We start from the raw sequence: 24,736 nt of genomic DNA on the forward strand, positions 1-24,736 counted from the left end.
CATCACTCTTGGTGATACATCCAACTATAGCAGAGTCATCAGAAAACTTCTGAAGATGGCAGGTCTCAGTGCAATAGCTGAAGTCCGTGGTGTAGAGGGTGAAGAGGAAGGGAGAGAGGACAGTCCCCTGCGGGGCCCCGGTATTGCTGACCACTCTGTCTGACACACAGCGTTGCAAGCGCACATACTGTGGTCTGCCAGTCAAGTAGTCTACAATCCAGGACACCAGGGGGGCATCCACCTGCATTGCTGTCAGCTTGTCACCCAGTAGAGCTGGACGTATGGTGTTGAACGCACTAGAAAATCGCCGGCTTGTCCAGGTGGGCGTAGACACGGTTGAGCAGGTAGATGATGGCGTCCTCAACTCCAAGTCGGGGCTGATAGGCGAACTGGAGGGGGTCCAAAAGTGGCTTGACCATGGGCCGGAGCTGCTCCAAGACGAGTCTCTCCAGGGTCTTCATGATGTTCAATATGGTGATGAAGATGATGGTGATGATGATAATGATGATGGTGATGATGAAGATGATGTGGGTGTCAGCATGAAGAATATAACCTGTGTAAAGACCAGCTGAAGTGTTTGTCCTCTGTGGGGACAGTTATTGACTGAACTGATGGAACCGACAGAAAATCTGAGGAGACGCAGTGATGAGGTGTGTGTGTGTGTTTGTGTGTGTGTGTGTGTGTGTGTGTGTGTGTGTTTGTGTTTGTGTGTGTTTATGTAGAAAATGTACAGCAGCTGTGGAGAGAAGATTATAGACTCATACAAACAGGAAGTAGAACACTTACAGCAGAATGTGAACTGGGTGGGAGGAGCTTATCATTAGCATAATGTCACACAGCGGGTGGAGACATCAGAGCGAGGAGGCAGTGATGAGACTTTGTAGATCCCAACTACCATTAAAACCAACGAAGAAGAGGAGGAGGAGGAGGAAGAAGATGAAGATGTATGTGTGTGTGTATAAATAAATCAAGATCATGTCTTGGGTGGAGAATTCACCCTAATGCCATCAGGACGACGTTATCTGCAGCCTCAGAGGAAGACTAACAGATATTCAAAGTCATTCATTCCTTCTGCTGTCAAGCTACTGAATGCAGAATCACTGTGGTTGCAGTATCTGCTATGTGCAATAGACCTATTTGGCTCTATTTTTATTTATTGTTTTATTTATTTAGCACGGATTCCTGGAACTCATTGATGAAATATATTGGGGCGCTTCTTTTTAAGCAGTAGTTGTTAGGGTTCCTTCATGTCATGCTCCCTCTGACACCTACTGTAAATCATGTTGTGTGAATGTTTTATGTGTTGTCAGTGGACTGTAGGAACTGAACTGCTCTTTGGGGATAAATAAAGTTTTTCTGTATCTGTATCTGTATCTGTGTGTGTGTGTGTGTGTGTGTGTGTGTGTGTCAGTCAATAGAGGTCGCTGTTGATCACAGCAGAGCTCTGAGCTGTGGGGTCAGAGGTCAGAGGTCACTGAGGGATCTGACAGGCAGTTGTAACGCTGCTGCTGCTTCACGTCATCTGATCGGTTCATACCTGACACAGAGAAACATCACGGAGTTTATTCTTAAGTCTGATCTCAGAGACATCTGCACCTGAGGATCTGTGACGTTTGTTCAGGTGAGCCTGTCACTGTCGTAACACAGAATATCAACCCGTTAGCATTAGCATTAGCAGTTAGCTCCGTGTCTGCTGGCAGCATGGCAGCTGATTAATCACTAATGAAGCTAATGATCGGCGTTTCAGCCGCGTGTCGGACTCATATGATTCAGATTAATCTCGTCAAATCAGATCAGATCAGTGAAATCAGCCACGGTGGATCTCCGTCTATGTGCTAAGCTAAGCTAACTGCAGCGTTACTTTGGTATTAGCGTCTTAGCTTCAGACTCCTATCGTAGTTTCCTGGTGTCAGTGATGATGATGATGATGATGATGATGGTAACAGTTTATCCACCCGATGTCACACACGAGCCAGTTGTTGTGTACCACAGTTTTTACCGGTTCGTTAGTAAAATCCATGCTGGTTTGGACCACTGGGTTCACTGACGAGCTAACAGCAGGCTAAAGCTACCTGTGTGTGTTTGGCTCTGAGCCGTTAGCATCTCTGCTGCTACACAAAACTGTTCAGTATGACGTCATAAGTTGTTGATTACTGATGTCATTAGTTATGACCGTGATCATGAAGAAGTATTGATCTTTTAAAAGCTCTGATGATGGAGGGTTTTTATCAGCTAGAGTTACACACGCCTTCAGCTAACGTTAGCAAGCGAACAGCTAACAGGCTAACAGCTAACGTTAGCGGGTTTTGGTTTTCCAGTTTCTAATACATGTAGTTTCCTCCACGTTCAGAAACATGAACGGACTCTCAATATGGCGTAAATACCAAGGTTTAAAACACATGTCTGAGATGAGGTTAGCTAATAGTTAGCTCCTATCACTAGCGTTAGTTAGCATTAGGTTAGTTAGCATTAGCAGTGACAGCAGGTTCCTGAGATTAAAAGATAAAAACACATTAATCCAAACTGTGTTCTCTTTTACATCTGAATCCATTTAACCTTTGTAAACGATTTCAACTGGGGCAGTGTCTCTGGACTCTGGACCTGCTCAGGTCAAACCAGTTAATAAAGACCATGAACTCGTTCTGTCACTGGAGGCTTACTGGTCTGATCTGATGTGTGTGTTAGTTACTGGAGTTGAGACTGAAGGAGAATCCTGTGATGGATCAGTCAGATTAGATCAGATCAGACTTTATTAATTCAGTTACAGCAGCTCATCAGAAACAGGAAAATAAAAGTGATCAAAAGTTACGGATATTACAAACAAGACAAATCAGATAAAAATAATAATGACATAAAATCCACCTGTCACCTGTTCACATACTGCATGTTCAGGACTGTTTTATACTGATTGTAATTAAACAGATATATAATTATATTGAAACAGTCAATGTAGTGTACAGCTGTGTTACACAGTATGAAGAACAGAGACGTTTATATGTGTGAGTATGAATTAATATCAAATCCTGATGAAGTCAGTGTAATGTGATTATATCAAACTCGTGTGTAATACCACATCATACAGTGTAATATTATATTGTTTCTAATACATCATTGTATAACTATTATTGTAATTATTATTATTATTATTATTATTAATAAATAAGAAGATCCGTCTGACTTTTTCCTCCATTTTAGTTTATTCTCTGTAACTTTAGTTCTTAATTCACTTCTGTTGTTCCTCTGTGACACACCTGGCTCTGTGACACACCTGGCTCTGTGTATATCTTTAATCATTTATTCTCTGTTGTTTTAAAACTGGGCCCAGTGTGTCACCATGACCTGGAGGACACACTGGTTCTCACTGGTTCTCACTGGTTGTTACTAGTTCTCACTCGTTCTCACTGGTTGTTACCGGTTCTCACTGGTTCTCACTGGTTCTTACTGGTTCTCACTGGTTGTTACCAGTTCTCACTGGTTCTAACTGGTTGTTACTGGTTCTCACTGGTTCTTACTGGTTCTCACTGGTTCTAACTGGTTGTTACCGGTTCTCACTGGTTCTCACTGGTTCTTACTGGTTCTTACTGGTTCTAACTGGTTGTTAATGGTTGTTACTGGTTCTCACTGGTTGTTAATGGTTCTTATTGCTTCTTACTGGTTGTTACTGGTTCTCACTGGTTCTTACTGGTTCTTCCTGGTTCTCACTGGTTCTTACTGACTGTTACTGGTTCTCACTGGTTCTCACAGTTTCTTACTGGTTCTCACTTTTTGTTACTGGTTCTTACTGGTTCTCACTAGTTCTTACTGGTTCTTCCTGGTTCTCACTAGTTCTTACTGGTTGTTACTGGTTCTCACTGGTTCTTTGTGGTTCTGACTGGTTCTCACTTTTTGTTACTGGTTCGTACTGGTTGTTACTTTTTCTTCCTGGTTCTCACTAGTTCTTACTGGTCGTTACTGGTTCTAACTAGGGATGGGTATCGTTAGCATTTTTATGAATCTGATTCCGATTCCGGTTCCTAACGATTCCTTATTTTGATTCCAAAATAGTGAAAAATAAAAGGTCAAATGTTTATTTAACAAAAGTAACTTTATTCCTTTACCTTTTAAGAAAATGTTTAACAAAAATAAAATCCTGTCTGAACAGCATTAGTGCTAAAATACTATACTGCATTGCATTCACTGTAAAACAGCAAATAAACATCAAGAAATAAAGTAATTGTTTTGATGTTAGGAAATCAGTAATACAGTGTGGCAAAAATACACAATTGTAAGAGTTGAAAATATTTTAAATGAATAGAGAATGCCTATTTTGTGTTTATTCTATTTATAGATTCGTTTTGATTTCATTCTGAACAAGGTCATTCACTTTATAGTTGACACATGTCATTGACGTTTGCAGAGAAACACATGCACGATACGAAATAGAGTATTTTAGCCAGAAGATTTAGGATGGAAATAGGCGACGTTACATTATCTAACTTACCTGAATGACGGAGACTCAGCGACTGAGAAGGGATGTAGTCCTTTAACCACAAACTTTGTTACCGCTTGGTGACTAGGGCTGTCAACGAATATTCTAAATTCGAATTTGAAAAAAAAATGGACCTTCGAATGTGAAAATTGATATTCGATTGTGGAGAAGAAAAAAAAACACCACCGCAGCTGTCCTCTTTGCGAGTGTGCGTTGGCCTGGGCCGCTGCACTGAACGCACTGCATAAACACCAGGGCCACACCGCCCGCGGAAGTGCTGCTGGTCGACAAGAGGTTCTGCTCCCAGCTGTTGTCTCCGTCACCCCCCAGCTTGACACATTCGCTCGCGGCTCGTGCAGAAAATAGACCAGACGCCGAAACGGAGCTGCGCGGCGCGGTGCAGCCGGTGTGGATGACACAATCGGTTAACATGGGCAGTGAGGCCATGGGTCAGAGAGGGGGGGCAAGCGAGAGGTCCGCGGTCGTTTATAACGTAATGTTATAGATAATTGTTTTATGTGTTTTAATGTGTAGGTATGTAAATGTTTTCAAAGACGTTTATGTTGAAATAAAAATACCTACAGGTAGTTATGTTTCCTTGTATTAGTTTGCCCTCTTGTGGACATAATGCGAAAAAAATGGTTTGGTCGAATGGTTCGAACCTATGAGTTATTTTTAGAAGGAATATTCGAACGTCATTTTTGAGCAATTTTGACAGCCCTATTGGTGACACTCCTCAGTTTAATCTTTTGGCAGCCTCTTTTTCGCCAACGTGAACAGTGTCTCTGTTGGGGCTGCTGGCGACTTACCATTGTTGCTTGTAGCAACATTAGCACTGGCTGTGTCTGGTGTTGACGACCGCAGTACAGCGTTTCCCACCTTGCATAGTTAGCCCAGTTAGCAGTAGCTTCTTCTTCTGCAGTTTCTCCGGTGTTTTTTTTTGTTTTGTTTTTTCAGTTTCTCTGGTGTGTTTGGTTGAAGTTCAGTGTGAATGCGTGACATAGTCACATAACAGACAGGTCCTGGCAGATACATATCTGAATAAGCAGCCACTGTAAGAAAGGTTACTAGTGCGTCTAGGAGCCGATAAGCAGAACCGATAGTAAATAATTTTTATGGGTACCCGGTACCCGCCGTTTTTGATTCGGTTCCTACTTGGAACCGAATTTCGGTACCCAACCCTAGTTCTAACTGGTTCTAACTAGTTCTAACTGGTTGTTACTGGTTCTCACTGGTTCTTACTGGTTGTTATCGGTTGTTACTGGCTGTTACTGGTTCTCACTGGTTCTTACTGGTTCTTCATGGTTCTTCATGGTTCTCACTAGTTTTTACTGGTTGTTACTGGTTCTCACTGGTTCTTAGTGGTTCTCACTGGTTCTTAGTGGTTCTCACTTTTTGTTACTGGTTCTTCCTGGTTCTCACTGGTTGTTACTAGTTCTTACTGGTTGTTACTGGTTCTTCCTTCCTGGAGCGCCCTCCAAAAAAAACAAAACGAACAAACAAACAAAAAAAACTCGCCAGTTTTCTAGACTACCACTCATTTCCACGTCAAGTTAGTGGAGTGGGCGCTGGGGCGCCCCTATTATCACAGCGGTTGTGGGTTGAACGGGGGTCACAGACAGGAATACGGCAAAGGCTCATAGTGCTCTGCGGCGCAAGATAATGGTTTACCGGCGACAGAGAAGTCCAACTCCAGGTCCAGTAATTTCCTCTTTCGTTGGTGTCATGACTGCCCAGTAGTACCTGGACAACCGAGCCGTGGCAGCACACAGGTATGTGGTGTGTCAGAGGAGAAACGAGCCGTTCACATTTCTCTCTCTGTGGCAGGTAACGGTCCCCAAACCTCACCGCACTTTAGGGACTGTTCTTTACTTATGAAGGGACTGTCAGGGGAGGAGGGTGGCTGGTTGATTTTTATTTTATTTATTTATTTTATTTTGATCCCCCCCTATGTTAATCACTTATTGATGCTGTTAGGGACCGTTCGCCACGGTACCGCTGCTGGGCAGGGTGAAAATAAGTCCTGCAGAGTTTCAGAGGACCTGGAGAATGTTTTAGGATAGTAATAACATTATATAATATAATCATATTGCAAAGATAATAAATATAAGATAATAACATTAAAGACAAAATTAAATTGCAATACTTTTTCAAAACTTGATGGTTTCACCTTTCTATACATTTTGTATACAAATTCATTAAATAATTTTGCTTGTAAATGCCTATTTGCATCACCTTTATTACGGAAAACACATTATTTGATCAATTTATATTGTGCCCCTAAAGTTCTTTGTGCGCTCCTTACTTTTTCAACTTAGGAGCACATGTGCTCCTTGGGAAAAAAGTTAGCGTCAAACCCTGTATGGTGACTACGGCCCTGTCATGCATGCATAATTAGGCTGCAGTTGTCTGGGTGCGCAAAGGTGAAGTGGCTGGTCTTGTCATACAAAGTTTGACGAGTGTCAACTGGACAATATGGAGATATTTGCATCTTGAAAGCCGGACTACAAATGTGGATAGACAGGGAGAAACACACGCAAGCCTAAGACGTGGTAAGATACGATATTCCTCACTATATGAAGTGACTGTATAATAGGTTGTAAAGAAATTCGTCAGATTTTTATTTTGTAGACAATCAATCTGTATTTATAGCATGATGGGATGACAGCACAATGATGTGTGTGGTATCATTGGAAAGCTCTGGTCCTGTGCTTTCATGTTATATGTGTGGCATTTCTGTGCGAGCCTGCATTCACGAGTAATCCATCCAAGAGTAATGTGTGTGCAAAGCTGTATGAAAGCTCTGTTATACATCATTTTAGTGTAACTTTATAATTTTTTTTCGCTGTGAAAACATTGGACTACCGACATGGGCTTGGTCTTGTCTACGATGGGCTACGATTCTGTTGTTTCACGTGATATGCATGGCTTCTCGCTATGACGCATGGTTGCGGAGAAAATCAATAGAGAAGAACAGGTGTGAATTTGGACGCACTATGCGTCATTCGGGCCCATAGGGTTAAGAATACTGAAAAATAAAAACAAAACATGTACAACATTAAGAACTTATATTAAGAATTATTATTATTTTTGTGCAAATGCAGCAGTCAACCAAACAGAATGAAATAACAACAAATTGTCTGTGGGCTACAGTCCACTTCCAAAAAAGTAACTATAAATAATAACGTAACAATAATGTGTGCTATACAGCATATCCTCAGACCGCAACGGGTACTGTCCGATGGTTTATTTTTAGAGCCTATCAACATAAATCAAATAAATTAAAGCACAGCTCTACAGCATCCAGTACTAGGGCTCATCAATTAAGAAAAACAGAACAATAAATAACAAGGCATGACTGAAAATGGGCATATATAATCTTATCCTGAGAACGCAACGGGAAATACTGTTGGTTGGTTTATTTTTAGAGCCTACCTTTAGTTTGAAAAGTTCACCCTCTCCAAGTCCCAACTGTTCTGTCCGTCAGAACAGGCTACTCCTCATTGGAAATGAAATACAATCAAAGTATAATAATAACTATAGCAGCATCCTATGCTTCAAAACTAATTTTTTTTCGCCAGAAAAAAACAGCATGTTTACTTTATCCAGCTGGAGCAGGGAACGTAGTGGATTGACAACTTTGGCCGCTGTGCTGAATATGCGCTCTGATGGAGAGCTTGTGGCACAAACGCACGGGTACTTTCAGGCAGCCCTTGACATCAGAGGAAAACACCTGGCTCCATCACATTTCCACCAGAGAAGGAGGTCTTTGTCTCCCTCAATAACAGGCTCGCGACAACAGGCAGTTACCTCTGCTCCTGCTCGCTCCTGTATGGTGCCAACCGGACCTGCCGCCGCGTCGCCTTTTCTTGGAAGGAGATGGCCCAGAGTCATCTGGTTTTGGGTGGTTCGGGTTGCGCTTCTCCCTCCTCCACTCTGATGGAAACTGGACCTGCTGCTGCTGCTGCTTGCAGTAGTTTTGAAGTTGTGGGGGTTTTTTGGGACCAACTGGCTTGATGCGCGGCTTGCCATCTTTTCTTCTCTTTCTCATGTCTGAGCTGTCACGTGACAACGTCACATCCAAAAACTTTATCAAATGTCATCTCCCAACAACAGTTAAGGGCAGTTATAAGAGAAACATTATAGCCTACTATTAGTTTTAAATTGAAAACTCAACCACACATACATAGGTTCTGGACAAGCACTCATTATTTAGGCATTAAATAAATTATATTTAATATTATATCAGGCCCCTGAAATGAATGAAACTGATAGTGGTGCTATTTTTAGATATCGCGGGATACCTTATTACCATATTATCGCCCAACCCTACTGTGTGTGTGTGTGTGTGTGTGTGTGTGAGAGACGTGCTTGCCTCTGACGGACGTGGTTGTCTCTGACGGACGTGGTTGTCTCTGATGGAGGTGATTGTCTCTGGTGGACGTGCTTGTCTCCAGTGGTCATTGTTGTCTCTGATGGATGTGCTTGCCTCTGACGGACGTGGTTGTCTCTGATGGAGGTGCTTGTCTCTGATGGAGGTGATTGTCTCTGGTGGACGTGCTTGTCTCCAATGGTCATTGTTGTCTCTGATGGATGTGCTTGTCTCTGACGGACGTTGCTGTCTCTGACAGACATGGTTGTCTCTGATGGAGGTGCTTGTCTCTGGTGGACGTTGTTGTCTCTGATGGAGGTGCTTGTCTTTGGTGGACGTGCTTGTCTCTGACGGATGTGCTTGTCTCTGACGGACGTGCTTGTCTCTGACGGACGTTGTTGTCTCTGATGGACGTGCTTGTCTCTGACGGACATTGTTGTCTCAGATGGATTTTGTTGTCTCTGACGGACGTTGTTGTCTCTGACGGACGTGGTTGTCTCTGACGGACGTGCTTGTCTCTGATGGAGGTGCTTGTCTCTGGTGGACGTGATTGTCTCTGGTGGACGTGCTTGTCTCTGGTGGATGTTGTTGTCTCTGACGGACGTGCTTGTCTCTGATGGACGTTGTTGTCTCTGACGGACGTGGTTGTCTCTGGTGGACGTGTTTGTCTTTGGTGGACGTTGTTGTCTCTGACGGACGTGCTTGTCTCTGGTGGACGTGCTTGTCTCTGATGGATGTGCTTGTCTCTGACGGACGTGCTTGTCTCTGACGGACGTGCTTGTCTCTGACGGACGTGCTAGTCTTTGGTGGACGTTGTTGTGTCTGATGGACGTGCTTGTCTCTGATGGACGTGCTTGTCTCTGACGGACGTGCTTGTCTCTGATGGAAGTGCTTGTCTCTGGTGGACGTTAGAGCTGGGCGATATGGCCTAAAAAAAAATCTCTGATTTTTTCACATAAAATCCGATTCACGATTTAAATCGATTTTTTTCCCCTCCTAGTTAAAAAAAAAAATTTGTGGCCTGGTAGCACATACCTGGGGTCCAAAACTTTCAGCATGTGAATAACCCCAGCTTCTCCATGGTAGCCTATATATGGGCACCATATCTCTTGCAATATACATGGCGACTGCATCTATGATCGCTTTCCACCAGACCCCTTTCTTATCATACGGCAGTGTTTCCCCTACCATCATATTGGATCACAACAGAAGTCATTTAAGAACTCGTTCCCTTTCTTCAGTTCTTCAGTGCTCACTGCCATGTTGTTTGTGTATCAAGCACGCGGGGGGGAATGGGTGAGCCCACTCTGAACTACGGGAGCCCAGCGTGGAGCGGTGGTGGCGGATTTTAAATAGAAACTCGATTTCCATTAAAAAAAATCGGCCTAAACTACAAATTCGAATTAATCGATAAAATCGATTTATCGCCCAGCCCTAGTGGACGTGCTTATCTTTGGTGGACGTGCTTGTCTCTGTTAGACATTGTTGTCTCTGATGGAAGTGCTTGTCTCTGGTGGACGTGCTTGTCTCTGATGGAAGTGCTTGTCTCTGGTGGACGTGCTTGTCTCTGTTAGACATTGTTGTCTCTGATGGAAGTGCTTGTCTCTGGTGGACGTGCTTGTCTCTGATGGAAGTGCTTGTCTCTGGTGGACATGATTGTCTTTGACGGACGTGCTTGTCTCCGATGGCAGCGCTCGACAGTGCGAGCGTTTCACTCGCATTTGCGACTAAAAATAGGTGTGTGCGAACTATAAAAAATATTTAGGGGCACATGTGCGCATAAAAAATCAGCCGAAGCATCCTATATTTTTGTCAATAAAAAAAAATATGATAATCCAACCGCAACTGTTGAAGGAACAGCCGCCTTCCCTCTTCCCTCTTCCCTCTTCCCCGTGTGACACGGTTATGTGCTCCTTGGGAAAAAAAGTTAGCGCCAAGCCCTGAATGGACGTGCTTGTCTCCGATGAACGTGCTTGTCTCCGACAGACGTGGTTGTCTCTGATGGACGTGGTTGTCTCTGACAGACGTGGTTGTCTCTGACGGACGTGGTTGTCTCCAACAGACGTGGTTGTCTGTGATGGACGTTGTTGTCTCTGATGGATGTGGTTGTCTCTGATGGACGTTGTTGTCTCTGATGGATGTGGTTGTCTCTGATGGACGTGCTTGTCTTTGGTGGACATGCTTGTCTCCAACGGACGTTGTTGTCTCTGACGGATGTGGTTGTCTCTGATGGACGTGCTTGTCTTTGGTGGACGTGCTTGTCTCTGGTGGATGTTGTTGTCTCTGATGGACGTGCTTGTCTCTGACGGATGTGCTTGTCTCTGATGGACGTGCTTGTCTTTGGTGGACGTTGTTGTCTCTGATGGACGTGCTTGTCTGTGATGGACGTTGTTGTCTCTGATGGATGTGGTTGTCTCTGATGGACGTGGTTGTCTCTGATGGACGTGCTTGTCTTTGGTGGACGTGCTTGTCTTTGGTGGACGTGCTTGTCTCTGGTGGATGTTGTTGTCTCTGATGGACGTGCTTGTCTCTGATGGACGTGCTTGTCTCTGACGGACGTGCTTGTCTCTGACGGACGTGCTTGTCTCCGATGGAGGTTGTTGTCTCTGACGGACGTGGTTGTCTCTGATGGACGTGGTTGTCTCCGACGGACATTGTTGTCTCCGATAGACGTGCTTGTCTTTGGTGGAAGTTGTTGTCTCTGATGGACGTGCTTGTCTTTGGTCGATGTTGTTGTCTCTGATGATCGTGCTTGTCTCTGACGGACGTGGTTGTCTCTGATGGACGTGGTTGTTTCCGATGGACATGCTTATCTCTGATGGACGTGCTTGTCTCTGACGGACGTGCTTGTCTCTGACGGACGTGCTTGTCTCTGACGGACGTGCTTGTCTTTGGTGGACGTTGTTGTCTCTGATGGACGTGCTTGTCTCTGACGGACATGCTTGTCTCCGATGGAGGTGCTTATCTCCGATGGAGGTTGTTGTCTCTGACGGACGTGGTTGTCTCTGATGGACGTGGTTGTCTCCGACAGACGTTGTTGTCTCCGATGGACGTGCTTGTCTTTGGTGGACATTGTTGTCTCTGATGATCGTGCTTGTCTCTGATGGATGTTGTTGTCTCTGACGGACGTGCTTGTCTCTGACGGACGTGGTTGTTTCCGATGGACGTGCTTGTCTCTGATGGATGTTGTTGTCTCCAACGGACGTTGTTGTCTCCGATGGACGTGCTTGTCTCTGACGGATGTGGTTGTCTCTGATGGACGTGCTTGTCTTTGGTGGACGTGCTTGTCTCTGGTGGACGTTGTTGTCTCTGATGGACGTGCTTGTCTCTGACGGACGTGCTTGTCTCTGATGGACGTGCTTGTCTTTGGTGGACGTGCTTGTCTCTGGTGGACGTTGTTGTCTCTGATGGACGTGCTTGTCTCTGACGGACGTGCTTGTCTCTGACGGACGTGCTTGTCTTTGGTGGACGTTGTTGTCTCTGATGGACGTGCTTGTCTCTGACGGACATGCTTGTCTCCGATGGAGGTGCTTATCTCCGATGGAGGTTGTTGTCTCTGATGGACGTGGTTGTCTCCGACAGACGTTGTTGTCTCCGATGGACGTGCTTGTCTTTGGTGGACATTGTTGTCTCTGATGATCGTGCTTGTCTCTGATGGATGTTGTTGTCTCTGACGGACGTGCTTGTCTCTGACGGACGTGGTTGTTTCCGATGGACGTGCTTGTCTCTGATGGATGTTGTTGTCTCCGATGGACGTGCTTGTCTCTGACGGACGTGGTTGTTTCTGATGGACGTGCTTGTCTTTGGTGGACGTGCTTGTCTCTGATGGACATTGTTGTCTCTGATGGACGTGCTTGTCTCTGACGGACGTGCTTGTCTCTGATGGACGTGCTTGTCTTTGGTGGACGTGCTTGTCTCTGGTGGACGTTGTTGTCTCTGATGGACGTGCTTGTCTCTGACGGACGTGCTTGTCTCTGACGGACGTGCTTGTCTTTGGTGGACGTTGTTGTCTCTGATGGACGTGCTTGTCTCTGACGGACATGCTTGTCTCCGATGGAGGTGCTTATCTCCGATGGAGGTTGTTGTCTCTGATGGACATGGTTGTCTCCGACAGACGTTGTTGTCTCCGATGGACGTGCTTGTCTTTGGTGGACATTGTTGTCTCTGATGATCGTGCTTGTCTCTGATGGATGTTGTTGTCTCTGACGGACGTGCTTGTCTCTGACGGACGTGGTTGTTTCCGATGGACGTGCTTGTCTCTGATGGATGTTGTTGTCTCCGATGGACGTGCTTGTCTCTGACGGACGTTGTTGTCTCCGATGGACGTGCTTGTCTTTGGTGGACATTGTTGTCTCTGATGATCGTGCTTGTCTCTGATGGATGTTGTTGTCTCTGACGGACGTGCTTGTCTCTGACGGACGTGGTTGTTTCCGATGGACGTGCTTGTCTCTGATGGATGTTGTTGTCTCCAACGGACGTTGTTGTCTCCGATGGACGTGCTTGTCTCTGACGGACGTGGTTGTTTCTGATGGACGTGCTTGTCTTTGGTGGACGTGCTTGTCTCTGATGGACATTGTTGTCTCTGATGGACGTGCTTGTCTCTGACGGACGTGCTTGTCTCTGATGGACGTGCTTGTCTTTGGTGGACGTGCTTGTCTCTGGTGGACGTTGTTGTCTCTGATGGACGTGCTTGTCTCTGACGGACGTGCTTGTCTCTGATGGACGTGCTTGTCTTTGGTGGACGTTGTTGTCTCTGATGGACGTGCTTGTCTCTGACGGACATGCTTGTCTCCGATGGAGGTGCTTATCTCCGATGGAGGTTGTTGTCTCTGATGGACATGGTTGTCTCCGACAGACGTTGTTGTCTCCGATGGACGTGCTTGTCTTTGGTGGACATTGTTGTCTCTGATGATCGTGCTTGTCTCTGATGGATGTTGTTGTCTCTGACGGACGTGCTTGTCTCTGACGGACGTGGTTGTTTCCGATGGACGTGCTTGTCTCTGATGGATGTTGTTGTCTCCAACGGACGTTGTTGTCTCCGATGGACGTGCTTGTCTCTGACGGACGTGGTTGTTTCTGATGGACGTGCTTGTCTTTGGTGGACGTGCTTGTCTCTGATGGACATTGTTGTCTCTGATGGACGTGCTTGTCTCTGACGGACGTGCTTGTCTCTGATGGACGTGCTTGTCTTTGGTGGACGTGCTTGTCTCTGGTGGACGTTGTTGTCTCTGATGGACGTGCTTGTCTCTGACGGACGTGCTTGTCTCTGACGGACGTGCTTGTCTCTGATGGATGTGCTTGTCTTTGGTGGACGTGCTTGTCTCTGGTGGACGTTGTTGTCTCTGATGGACGTGCTTGTCTCTGACGGACGTGCTTGTCTTTGGTGGACGTTGTTGTCTCTGATGGACGTGCTTGTCTCTGACGGACATGCTTGTCTCCGATGGAGGTGCTTATCTCCGATGGAGGTTGTTGTCTCTGATGGACATGGTTGTCTCCGACAGACGTTGTTGTCTCCGATGGACGTGCTTGTCTTTGGTGGACATTGTTGTCTCTGATGATCGTGCTTGTCTCTGATGGATGTTGTTGTCTCTGACGGACGTGCTTGTCTCTGACGGACGTGGTTGTTTCCGATGGACGTGCTTGTCTCTGATGGATGTTGTTGTCTCCAACGGACGTTGTTGTCTCCGATGGACGTGCTTGTCTCTGACGGACGTGGTTGTCTCCGACAGACGTTGTTGTCTCCGACGGACGTTGTCTCCGATGGACGTGCTTGTTTCTGATGGACGTGCTTGTCTTTGGTGGACGTACTTGTCTCTGATGGACGTTGTTGTCTCTGATGGACGTGGTTGTCTCTGACGGACGTGCTTGTCTCTGATGGACGTGCTTGTCTCTGACGGACGTGCTTGTCTCTGACGGACGTGCTTGTCTTTGATGGATGTGCTTGTCTCTGACGGACGTGCTTGTCTCTGATGGACGTGCTTGTCTCCAATGGACGTGCTTGTGTCCGATTGACGTGCTTGTCTCTGATGGACGTGCTTGTCTCTGATGGTTACTGATTGACAGCAGTGGTTGTAAAAAGCTACAGCAACGTGTCCGTCCATGTGGAGTGTGTCTGATCACAGGAACATGTCGTCCCATCGTCCCGCTGACAGGCTGTGGAGCCCTCACTTCTCTGATGATGGAGTTCGTATGTCATCTAAATGATACAGGAAGTTATTGATGTCACGGGTGTATGAACCCCGGATAGGCCTTCAAGATCAGCATGTGAGGGAGCGTTGAGACGGGATGAGCTGTCCCACTGGAGATAGTCTCTGAGTCAAGGCCAAAACACACCGGCGCCGTACGACGTGTCAAAACAGACGCCCCATTATTCTCTATGTACAAACCCACACTGGTGGCGTGTGGCGTTGCGACACTTCTCACTATTGTCCTATTTTCCAGCGTCACCGTCCTTGGAAAAAAGCTTCTTTTTCAGAGAAATGCCTATTTTGTACTTCCCAGCTCCCGTAGTAGCAGCTAATAACATATAGATAACTACAATAAGCACCTCACATTGGTATCATCGTTGTCTGGTTGTCGTGGTCGTCCTGCGTTGTGTGTTTTCTTATGGTTCCTGCGTCTTCTTCCTCATCTTTTGTTCTAATTGCCGGTTGGCAACCAGCTAGTCACATTACCACCACCTGGCGGAGTGGAGTGTGCAATAGAATTCTGGTTGGCGTGACGCTTTCTGTGTGTGTTGGGGCGGCACTTGACTCATGTCAGTGATGCCACCAGCATGTGATGCCGCCGGTGTGTTTTGGACTTTACTGTATTGTTTCAGTCTGTCAGTAATGTTGGTTTGTGTCTGCAGAGACTCAGTTAGTGTGGGACACTGTGGGACAGACACAGTGAGACACTGAGGGACACTGTGAGACAGACACTGAGACAGTGTGAGACAGACACTGAGACAGTGTGAGACAGGAGGACTTAAACAGCCTGGAGGCAGCAGCAGCTCTCAGCGTGTGACAGGCACTCATTTTCTGGATGTGAAGTTTTGGTTGCAACTTGTCGTGTCTCTGAGAGGTGGATGTCTCAGCATGCAGGACGGTCTGTTGACGGGTGAGGAGGGACGTGGCAGGGGGAGGACACAGGCCCTGAGCCCTGCTCGTTGAGTTTCCAATCAGCTCAATCCCAGATTAGTGGACTGACGGAGATGCTGCTGAGCCTCTGCCAAATCAGGTCTGGCTGCTACACTCATGTAACCCCAGAGGACACAGTGAGGTGGACACACAGCTGAGACATGGAGCTGTCCTCTGAGAGGACATGAGCAGAAGACTGTGTGTTAGGCGGACACTGCTGTCTTTATTTATAACAGCACATCGTCAGACTCCTCAGACAGAGTCCTCTCAAGGAATGTTTTTGTCTGTCCCGGGGGGACGAGCTGAACAGTCTCACACCTGGAGGGATCGTCACGGTAACCGCAAGACACCACTGAAGCTTCACAGAGCTGCTGCTGCTGCGTTCAGAGGACGCAGAGACACCAGCTGGTCTCCCATCAGCAGGTACAGTCTCTGTCCACAGCGTGGGGACCGTCATGGGACACAGCTGGGTCAGTGTTTGACATGTATGGACATTTCAAACTATTTTTTTCCCCCGTTAAAGGGTTTTTTGGAGAGTTTTTCCTGATCAGCTGTGAGGGTCATAAGGACAGAGGGATGTCGTATGCTGTAAAGCCCTGTGAGGCAAATTGTGATTTGTGATATTGGGTTTTATAAATAAAATTGATTGATTGATTGATTGATTGAGTGTGTGTGTGTGTGTGTGTGTGTGTGTGTGTGTGTGTCTGTGTGTGTGTGTGTGTGTGTGTGTGTGTGTGTGTGTACATCTGTCACATGGCATGAGTCAACAGGTTCCCCTGAGCTCAGAGTCCTGATGGAGACATGTCACTGACATCAGAATCATTTTACTGCTTTAATCCAGGTCCTTCTGAAACATGAACCAGATGAAAGGGTTAATCTCACCAACTGAGGGTTAACTGTAACTGTGGAGGTTCAGTAGTGTGCAGAGCCTCACTTCACTACAGGAAACATCATGTAACCATCACAGGGCTTTAGGGATTTTGATAATTTAGGTGGTCGGGCAACAGACACCGTTTGTATAGAACTATGGCTGGGTAACTGCACTAGAAGCTCAGAGAAGCGTATAGGACTGTGACTCTGAGTCCTGATCTTAACTCTGGGTTGTCAGGGTTTTGAATTACTAATAAACTTGGCCAGGTTTCTAGATATGAGAGCAGCTCCATCCAGACGCGTCACTTCAATAGAAACCGAGGGGGCACGTGCCCCCTCAGATTTGAGGGATGATTTTTTTTTTCCAACCAATTTTATTTTACTTACTTTACCTTACTTATTATTTCACCATCTAGCTATGATCAGTGGTCATATTGAGTGAAATGTATTCTAAATAATCTCCTTCATCTCAGGCCCATTTAGTGGCCGTAACTTGCATAAAATGCATAAATGGTAATTTACGCATTATTTATTAGGATTTAGGGGAGATTTCCTGTTAGTAGTGATCACACACAGCAACAGAGCAACCATCTTGATAATAAACGATCTTTGGCCGATCATGTGACCGCTCACAGCTTTCCCACTGGATTTTAGCCACCCGGGTCTCCCATTGGACAGCCGATCTTACCGGCTTGACATCTAGACTTCCGGGTAAGCTATAAACACACCGATGGGATCAATGTAAAGGCTGAAGTGTTCTGCTTTCATTAAAAAAGAATTACGTCGCTCTTATTTTCCGTTCCGGAAATAGACACGAAAGAGTACGACTACCCCCCCCCCCCCCGTATCACCGGTGATGACGGCGATCTAACCTAAGGGTTAACGTTAGCCTATAATGTGTGGACTGTAACGTTTGCCTGACTAATCAGCTACTAGTAGCCTAGGGAGTATCCATGGAAGTATCAGAAAAACTTGGGACGGGATTTATTTTGGTGTATCTGTGTTTCAACGTTAGGCCGCCTAACAAGATGGGTGAGTGTGTATGATTGTGTCCTTTTTTATTGCCTTGGCACGCCGTTGCCAATAACATTGGCTATCGTTATCTACGTCACGTTACGTTTTGCTGTCAGTAGTGGGAACCGGCCTGGGTTCACGTTTGTGTGTATTAACGTTAGTGTGTAGCCAAATATTTTATGTAATACAATAAGCTTAGCTATGTTTGCAATATTTTCCTAGCTGCTAGGGTTTGTTTGAGAAAAACTCCTTTCCTCCTTACACAAAATGGTGATTTGAGGGCATCCCCCCAAAAAATGTGTGCGCGCGCATAGCGCACGAACCCAATCCACTGTGCCCCCTCACATTTTGGGGTTGCATGACGCCCTTGGCTCCATCCAAAGTGGGATGATCTCTCCTAATAAGACCAGGTTTTCCCCAGAAAGTTTGCCAATTATTAACAAAACCCACATTGTTTGCTGGACACCACCTGGACAGCCAGCGATTAAATGATGACATGCGGCTAAACATGTCATCAGTGGTCAGATTTGGGAGGGGTCCAGAGAAAACTACGGAGTCCGACATAGTTTTTGCGTATTCACACACCGAGGCAATATTAATTTTAGTGACCTCCGATTGGTGTAACGGGGTGTCATTGCCTTTACCGGAGGACCGCTAGCAGAGGCTATGCTATGTTACTCTGTTACTGCAGTACTCTCTGTACTCTCTACTTTAATACTTAGTTACTGCAATACTCTCTGTACTCTACTTTAATGCTCAGTTACTTCAGTACTGTCTGTACTCTCTATACTTTAATATTCAGTTATTGCAGTACTCTGTACTTTAATAATCAGTTACTGCATTTAACTTTAACTTTAATACTTAGTTTGATTTAACTTAAAATAACTTTAATACTTAGTTTGATTTAATGTAATAAAATAACTTTAATACTTAGTTTGATTTAATTTGATTAAATAACTTTAATACTTAGTTTGATTTAATGTAATAAAATAACTTTAATACTTAGTTTGATTTAATTTGATTAAATAACTTTAATACTTAGTTTGATTTAATGTAATACAATAAGTGTAGGTCCTGTGGGTAACATCAGACTCCACCAGGCCGCGTGGCGTTCAGGTTCTTCATCCTCTTAATCCTCTCAATACATGTTATGAGTGTGTATGAATGGATGAATGGTTCCAGCTCTGCCGCCTGTGCATCCTGTCCAATCACAGCAGGTGTTGTCAGGTGGTCTGACCAGGTGTGATGGATGAGACAGGTGAGGAATGTGTCCACGCCTTAAGTCTGCTGAACCAGCTCTGTATGTAACACCATGTGACCTTCAGTCATGTGACTGACAAGGAGTTCAGGACAGAGTGTCACCTGTCCTCTGCATGTCTGTCCTCTGTCTGTCTGTCTGTCTGTCCTCTGTGTCTGTGTCTGTCCGTCTGTCTGTCCTCTGTCCATCTGTCTGTCCTCTGTCTATCTGTCTGTCTGTCTGTCTCCGTTTGTCCATCTGTCCATCTGTCTGTCCTCTGTCCATCTGTCTGTCTGTCTGTCTCCATCTGTCCATCCGTCTGTCCTCTGTCTGTCTGTCCTTGATCCTTGACATTAGAACAGTCCTTCTGCGGGTTTATGACATAGCGTCCTTCAAATTCGGCTGTTTGAGGATCTTTGCTTTTCATTGAGAAACACCCAGTGTCACAGAGTGATGTCATTAACATGTTTACATCATGATTTATTGTGATTATTAATGTTCATTTCTCTGTCTCTGTCTGTCTCTGTATCTGTCTCTGTGTTTGTCTCTGCGTGTCTCTGCGTGTCTCTGTCTGTCTCTGTATCTGTCTCTGTGTTTGTCTCTGCGTGTCTCTGCATGTCTCCGTCTGTCTCTGTATCTGTCTCTGCGTGTCTCTGTCTGTCTCTGGGTCTGTGTTTGTCTCTGTCTGTCTCTGTGTCTGTGTCTGTGTCTCTGTCTGTCTCTGGGTCTGTGTGTGTCTCTGTGTCTGTGTCTGTCTCTGTGTCTGTCTCTGTGTCTGTCTCTGTGTCTGTCTGTCTCTGTGTCTGTTTCTGTGTGTCTCTGTGTGTCTCTCTGTGTGTGTCTGTGTCTCTGTATGTGTCTGTGTCTGTGTGTCTGTCTGTCTCTGGGTCTGTCTCTGTGTCTGTCTGTCTCTGTGTCTGTTTCTGTGTGTCTCTCTGTGTGTGTCTGTGTCTCTGTATGTGTCTGTCTCTGTGTGTCTGTCTGTCTCTGGGTCTGTGTTTGTCTCTGTCTCTGTGTCTGTCTGTGTCTGTGTCTGTCTCTGTGTGTCTCTGTGTCTGTGTCTGTCTCTGTCTCTGTCTGTCTCTGTGTCTCTGTTTGTCTGTGTCTGTGTCTGTCTCTGTGTGTCTGTCTATGTCTGTTTGTGTCCTGCAGGTCCCTGGATGCCCCGCTGCGAACCGTCCTCGGCCGCACGGTGCTTCCTAATGGCCGGGAGTTGACCCCACCCACCAGGATGACGCTGCGTGAGCAGCTGAGAGAGAAGATCTCGGCGGCCTTCTACCGCCACGGGCTGCTGTGCGCATCCTACCCAGTACCCATCATCCTCTTCACCTCGGCCAGCATCCTCACCTGCTGGTAGGTCCTCTGTTCCATGTTTGGACAGATATGCTGTCTCTGTCAGTACTGTGTCTTTGTCCACACGACAGACTCTACTGTGGACAGACTCTACTGTGGACAGACTCTACCGAGGACAGACTCCACTGTGGACAGACTCTACTGTGGACAGAGTCCACTGTGGACAGACTCTACTGTGGACAGACTCCACTGTGGACAGACAGGACTGATGGACCATCTACATGCACGCACGCACGCATGCACCCACGTACCCACGCACGCACGCACGCACGTGCTGACAGGACGTCTGGTCACAGGTCACTGAGTCGGTCTGATTCACTGCAAAACAATCTGACACACACACCTGCTGTGAGCCGTTGACCGCTGAACGCCACCTGCCGAAAGAGAAAGAAGAGCTCGACCACGGAGACGTTCCAGGCTGTGAGAATGGGAGGGGGAGGTGCGTGTCCACACTGACCCACCTCTCCTCACCTGTCCTCACCTGTCCTCACCTGTCCTCACCTCTCCTCACCTGCAACATGAAGCTGCCGGGGTCAGTGATCAGTGCTCTGACAAAAGGAACCATCCACAGCCTCCATCTCAGAACCTCAGACTCGTTAACATCCGCAGCCTCCATCTCAGAACCTCAGACACGTTAACATCCGCAGCCTCCATCTCAGAACCTCAGGCTCGTTAACATCCACAGCCTCCATCTCAGAACCTCAGACACGTTAACATCCACAGCCTCCATCTCAGAACCTCAGACACGTTAACATACACAGCCTCCATCTCAGAACCTCAGACACGTTAACATCCACAGCCTCCATCTCAGAACCTCAGACACGTTAACATCCACAGCCTCCACCTTGGAGCCTCAGACACATTAACATCCACAGCCTCCATCTTAGAACCTCAGACACGTTAACATCCACAGCCTCCATCTAAGAACCTCAGACATGTTAACATCCACAGCCTCCACCTTGGAGCCTCAGACACGTTAACATCCACAGCCTCCATCTTATAACCTCAGACACGTTAACATCCACAGCCTCCATCTCAGAACCTCAGACACATTAACATCCACAGTTTCCATCTTAGAACCTCAGACACGTTAACATCCACAGTCTCCATCTAAGAACCTCAGACACATTAACATCCACAGCCTCCATCTTAAAACATCAGACACGTTAACATCCACAGCCTCCATCTCAGAACCTCAGACATGTTAACATCCACAGCCTCCATCTCAGAACCTCAGACATGTTAACATCCACAGCCTCCATCTCAGAACCTCAGACATGTTAACATCCACAGCCTTCACCTTGGAACCTCAGACTCGTTAACATCCACAGCCTCCATCTCAGAACCTCAGACATGTTAACATCCACAGCCTTCACCTTGGAACCTCAGACTCGTTAACATCCACAGCCTCCATCTCAGAACCTCAGACATGTTAACATCCACAGCCTCCATCTCAGAACCTCAGACATGTTAACATCCACAGCCTCCATCTCAGAACCTCAGGCTCGTTAACATCCACAGCCTCCATCTCAGAACCTCAGACACGTTAACATCCACAGCCTCCATCTCAGAACCTCAGACATGTTAACATCCACAGCCTCCACCTTAGAACCTCAGACTCGTTAACATCCACAGCCTCCATCTCAGAACCTCAGACATGTTAACATCCACAGCCTCCACCTTGGAGCCTCAGACACATTAACATCCACAGCCTCCATCTCAGAACCTCAGACACATTAACATCCACAGCCTCCATTTTAGAACCTCAGACACGTTAACATCCACAGCCTCCATCTAAGAACCTCAGATACATTAACATCCACAGCCTCCATCTCAGAACCTCAGACACATTAACATCCACAGTCTCCATTTTAGAACCTCAGACACGTTAACATCCACAGTCTTCATCTCAGAACCTCAGACACGTTAACATCTACAGCCTCCACCTTGGAGCCTCAGACACGTTAACATCCACAGCCTCCATCTTATAACCTCAGACACGTTAACATCCACAGCCTCCATCTCAGAACCTCAGACACATTAACATCCACAGCCTCCATCTTAGAACATCAGATTCGTTAACATTCACAGCCTCCATCTTAGAATATCATCACACGAGCCTTAGACTCGTTGCTGTTTCACTGGACACACAGCAGAGTTGTGTATCTGTGAAGATGACGTCCAGAGAACGTCAGGACGGACGGACTGCTTAGGTTCAGTCGCAGCTGTCACTGGACTTTGAGGCTCAGAGGTAAAGCGGGTCATCCACTAATCAGGTCGTGGGTTCGATCCCAGGCTCCTGCAGTCTGCATGTCAAAGTGTCCTGAGCAAGATACTGAACTCCAAACTGAGTGAGGTTAACCTGAGGGCAGGTGACATCATGTATGTTAGCCACACCCACCTGTGTGTCAATGTGTGAATGAGTGAATGTGTGTGTATGACTCGTAGTGTAAAAGCACTGTGATTGGTCAGAAGACAGGAAGTGTTCAGGTGCAGGTCATTGACTAACTGCTCTGGATGGCTCCTGATTGGAGGCTGAAAGACACCTGGGAAAAAGGGAGGGATCAGCTGGAGACAGGGAGGAGGGCACAGGTGGGTGCACAGGACACAGTACAGGAGAGGACAAGAGAGGACAGGGCATATGCGATGACATGGATAAATGTCCCTGTGTCTGTCTTGCTGTCCTCATCACAGAGGACAGACACCTGCAGCTTTACCGTGTCATTTAACGTTGGACAGGTGTGTGTGTGATAACTGTCCTCAGGTGTGTGTGTGTGTGTGTTATGATCTGACCACACAGCAAACAGCAGCCACAATGTCTGACATCACATCAGCTCTGTGTCATGTCTGACTGATGAACTGAGCCATCTCACTCTGCCTGTCTCTGTCTCCCCCTCTCTGTCTCCCCCTCTCTGTCCCACACTCTCTGTCTCATCCTGTCTATCTCACCCTGCCTTTCTCCCCTTCTCTGTCTCCCACTCTCTGTCTCACTCTGCCTGTCTCCCCCTGTCTGTCTCTGTCTCACCCTCTCCCCCTGTCTGCCCCCCAGCTATCCTTTACTGAGGCTCCCCCTGCCGGGGACGGGTCCTGTGGAGTTCACCACGGGGGTGCGAGACTACAGCATCCCTTCCCATGAGCCTCAGGGAGACCTTGGAGAACGTCCTGACTGGGTAGGACACCAGAGAACATGGACATGTCCATATACATCCTAAAATGTTTCCTTATTCCCTCAGTCCTCTGACCTTGAATCTTAAAGTGAAACTAATTTTAATCTTCAGTGTGAGACTGAACTGACATGTCCTCTGAGACAGACGGTCAGACAGAGACAGAGACACATTAACTTTGATTGCTGACAGTCAGAGAGACACAGCTTCACCTGAGGACACTTTGATCCAGGAGACAGTCTGAAGGTGTGATGTGTCTGTCTCGTAGTATCGGGGTCCTCCAGTCGCCTACATCCAGCAAGTGTTGGTGAAGGCGGCGGTGTCTCCGTGGGACAGCAGCCTGGTGCCGGTGGACGTCTTTCGGTCGCCGCTGAGTCGAGCCTTCAGCCTGTTGGAGGAAATCCGCAACCACGTCCACTCTGACAGGTAAGACAGTGGACAGGGCTGACCAGGTGTCTTCAGGAGGCGGAGCTAAGCCTTGTTGGTATCATCTATCTGTGTATCATTAAAGATTTAACACGTGTCTCACTGCTGCTGAACTCAGACTGTCTGACACATCTGAGACAGAGACAGACACAGGGACAGAGACCCTAGCCCCTTTTACTCTGCCAGATTTTCGGCGAATGTTGGGCTGTTTTGCCGGCAAGCTGCGAGCGTTTAGACACACAGAGCCGGATTGGCGAGTTGATCCGAGGTGCCTAATTTTCCGCCTCGTAGGGTAGACATATTGGCGGAACCTTTTTGGTTTAAAAAGAACGAGGCGCTCTTCTGCAACGGGAGGGGCTGTTGATGACTTGTGGGAGGAGCTGTTAATGACGCCGCACGTGCGAGCCACTGGCGGTGGACTAACAGGAAACAGCTGATAGCAGGAATTAGCGAGCAGCTAGTAGCAAGAGGGAAACACAAACCTGACAGACACTGTAAAGATGAGCAACTGGGGAGACAAGGAATTGTGCGCCCTCCTTGTCCTCGCAAACAAAGAGGCCATTAACCGTCAGATGACGGGGACGGTGAAGAACGGAGCGACTTTTTTTTTTTTTTTCCCCCAAATCTTTTTATTCAGTTTTTTCAGACAATACAGGGTGATGCATACAAGTCTATTACAGCATGGTATCTGCTTAGTGGTAGGAAGGATAACCA

At 46.6% G+C, this 24,736-nt stretch overlaps 1 protein-coding gene across 1 annotated transcript in view; it reads left to right on the forward strand.

Moving 5' to 3' along the window:
- The first annotated feature begins 1,451 nt into the window (after positions 1-1,451).
- Positions 1,452-24,736, forward strand: part of scap (SREBF chaperone) — a 95,574-nt gene continuing 72,289 nt past the window's right edge. Inside the window, exons 1-4 of the mRNA XM_078171251.1 lie at positions 1,452-1,621; positions 20,232-20,432; positions 23,482-23,602; positions 23,865-24,022. Coding sequence (XP_078027377.1) covers positions 20,311-20,432; positions 23,482-23,602; positions 23,865-24,022 — 401 coding nt within the window. The 5' untranslated portion in view covers positions 1,452-1,621; positions 20,232-20,310. The remainder of the gene's footprint in view (positions 1,622-20,231; positions 20,433-23,481; positions 23,603-23,864; positions 24,023-24,736) is intronic.

This window comes from Epinephelus lanceolatus, chromosome 10 (genome assembly GCF_041903045.1).
Source record: "Epinephelus lanceolatus isolate andai-2023 chromosome 10, ASM4190304v1, whole genome shotgun sequence".
Taxonomy (NCBI): Eukaryota; Metazoa; Chordata; class Actinopteri; order Perciformes; family Serranidae; genus Epinephelus; species Epinephelus lanceolatus.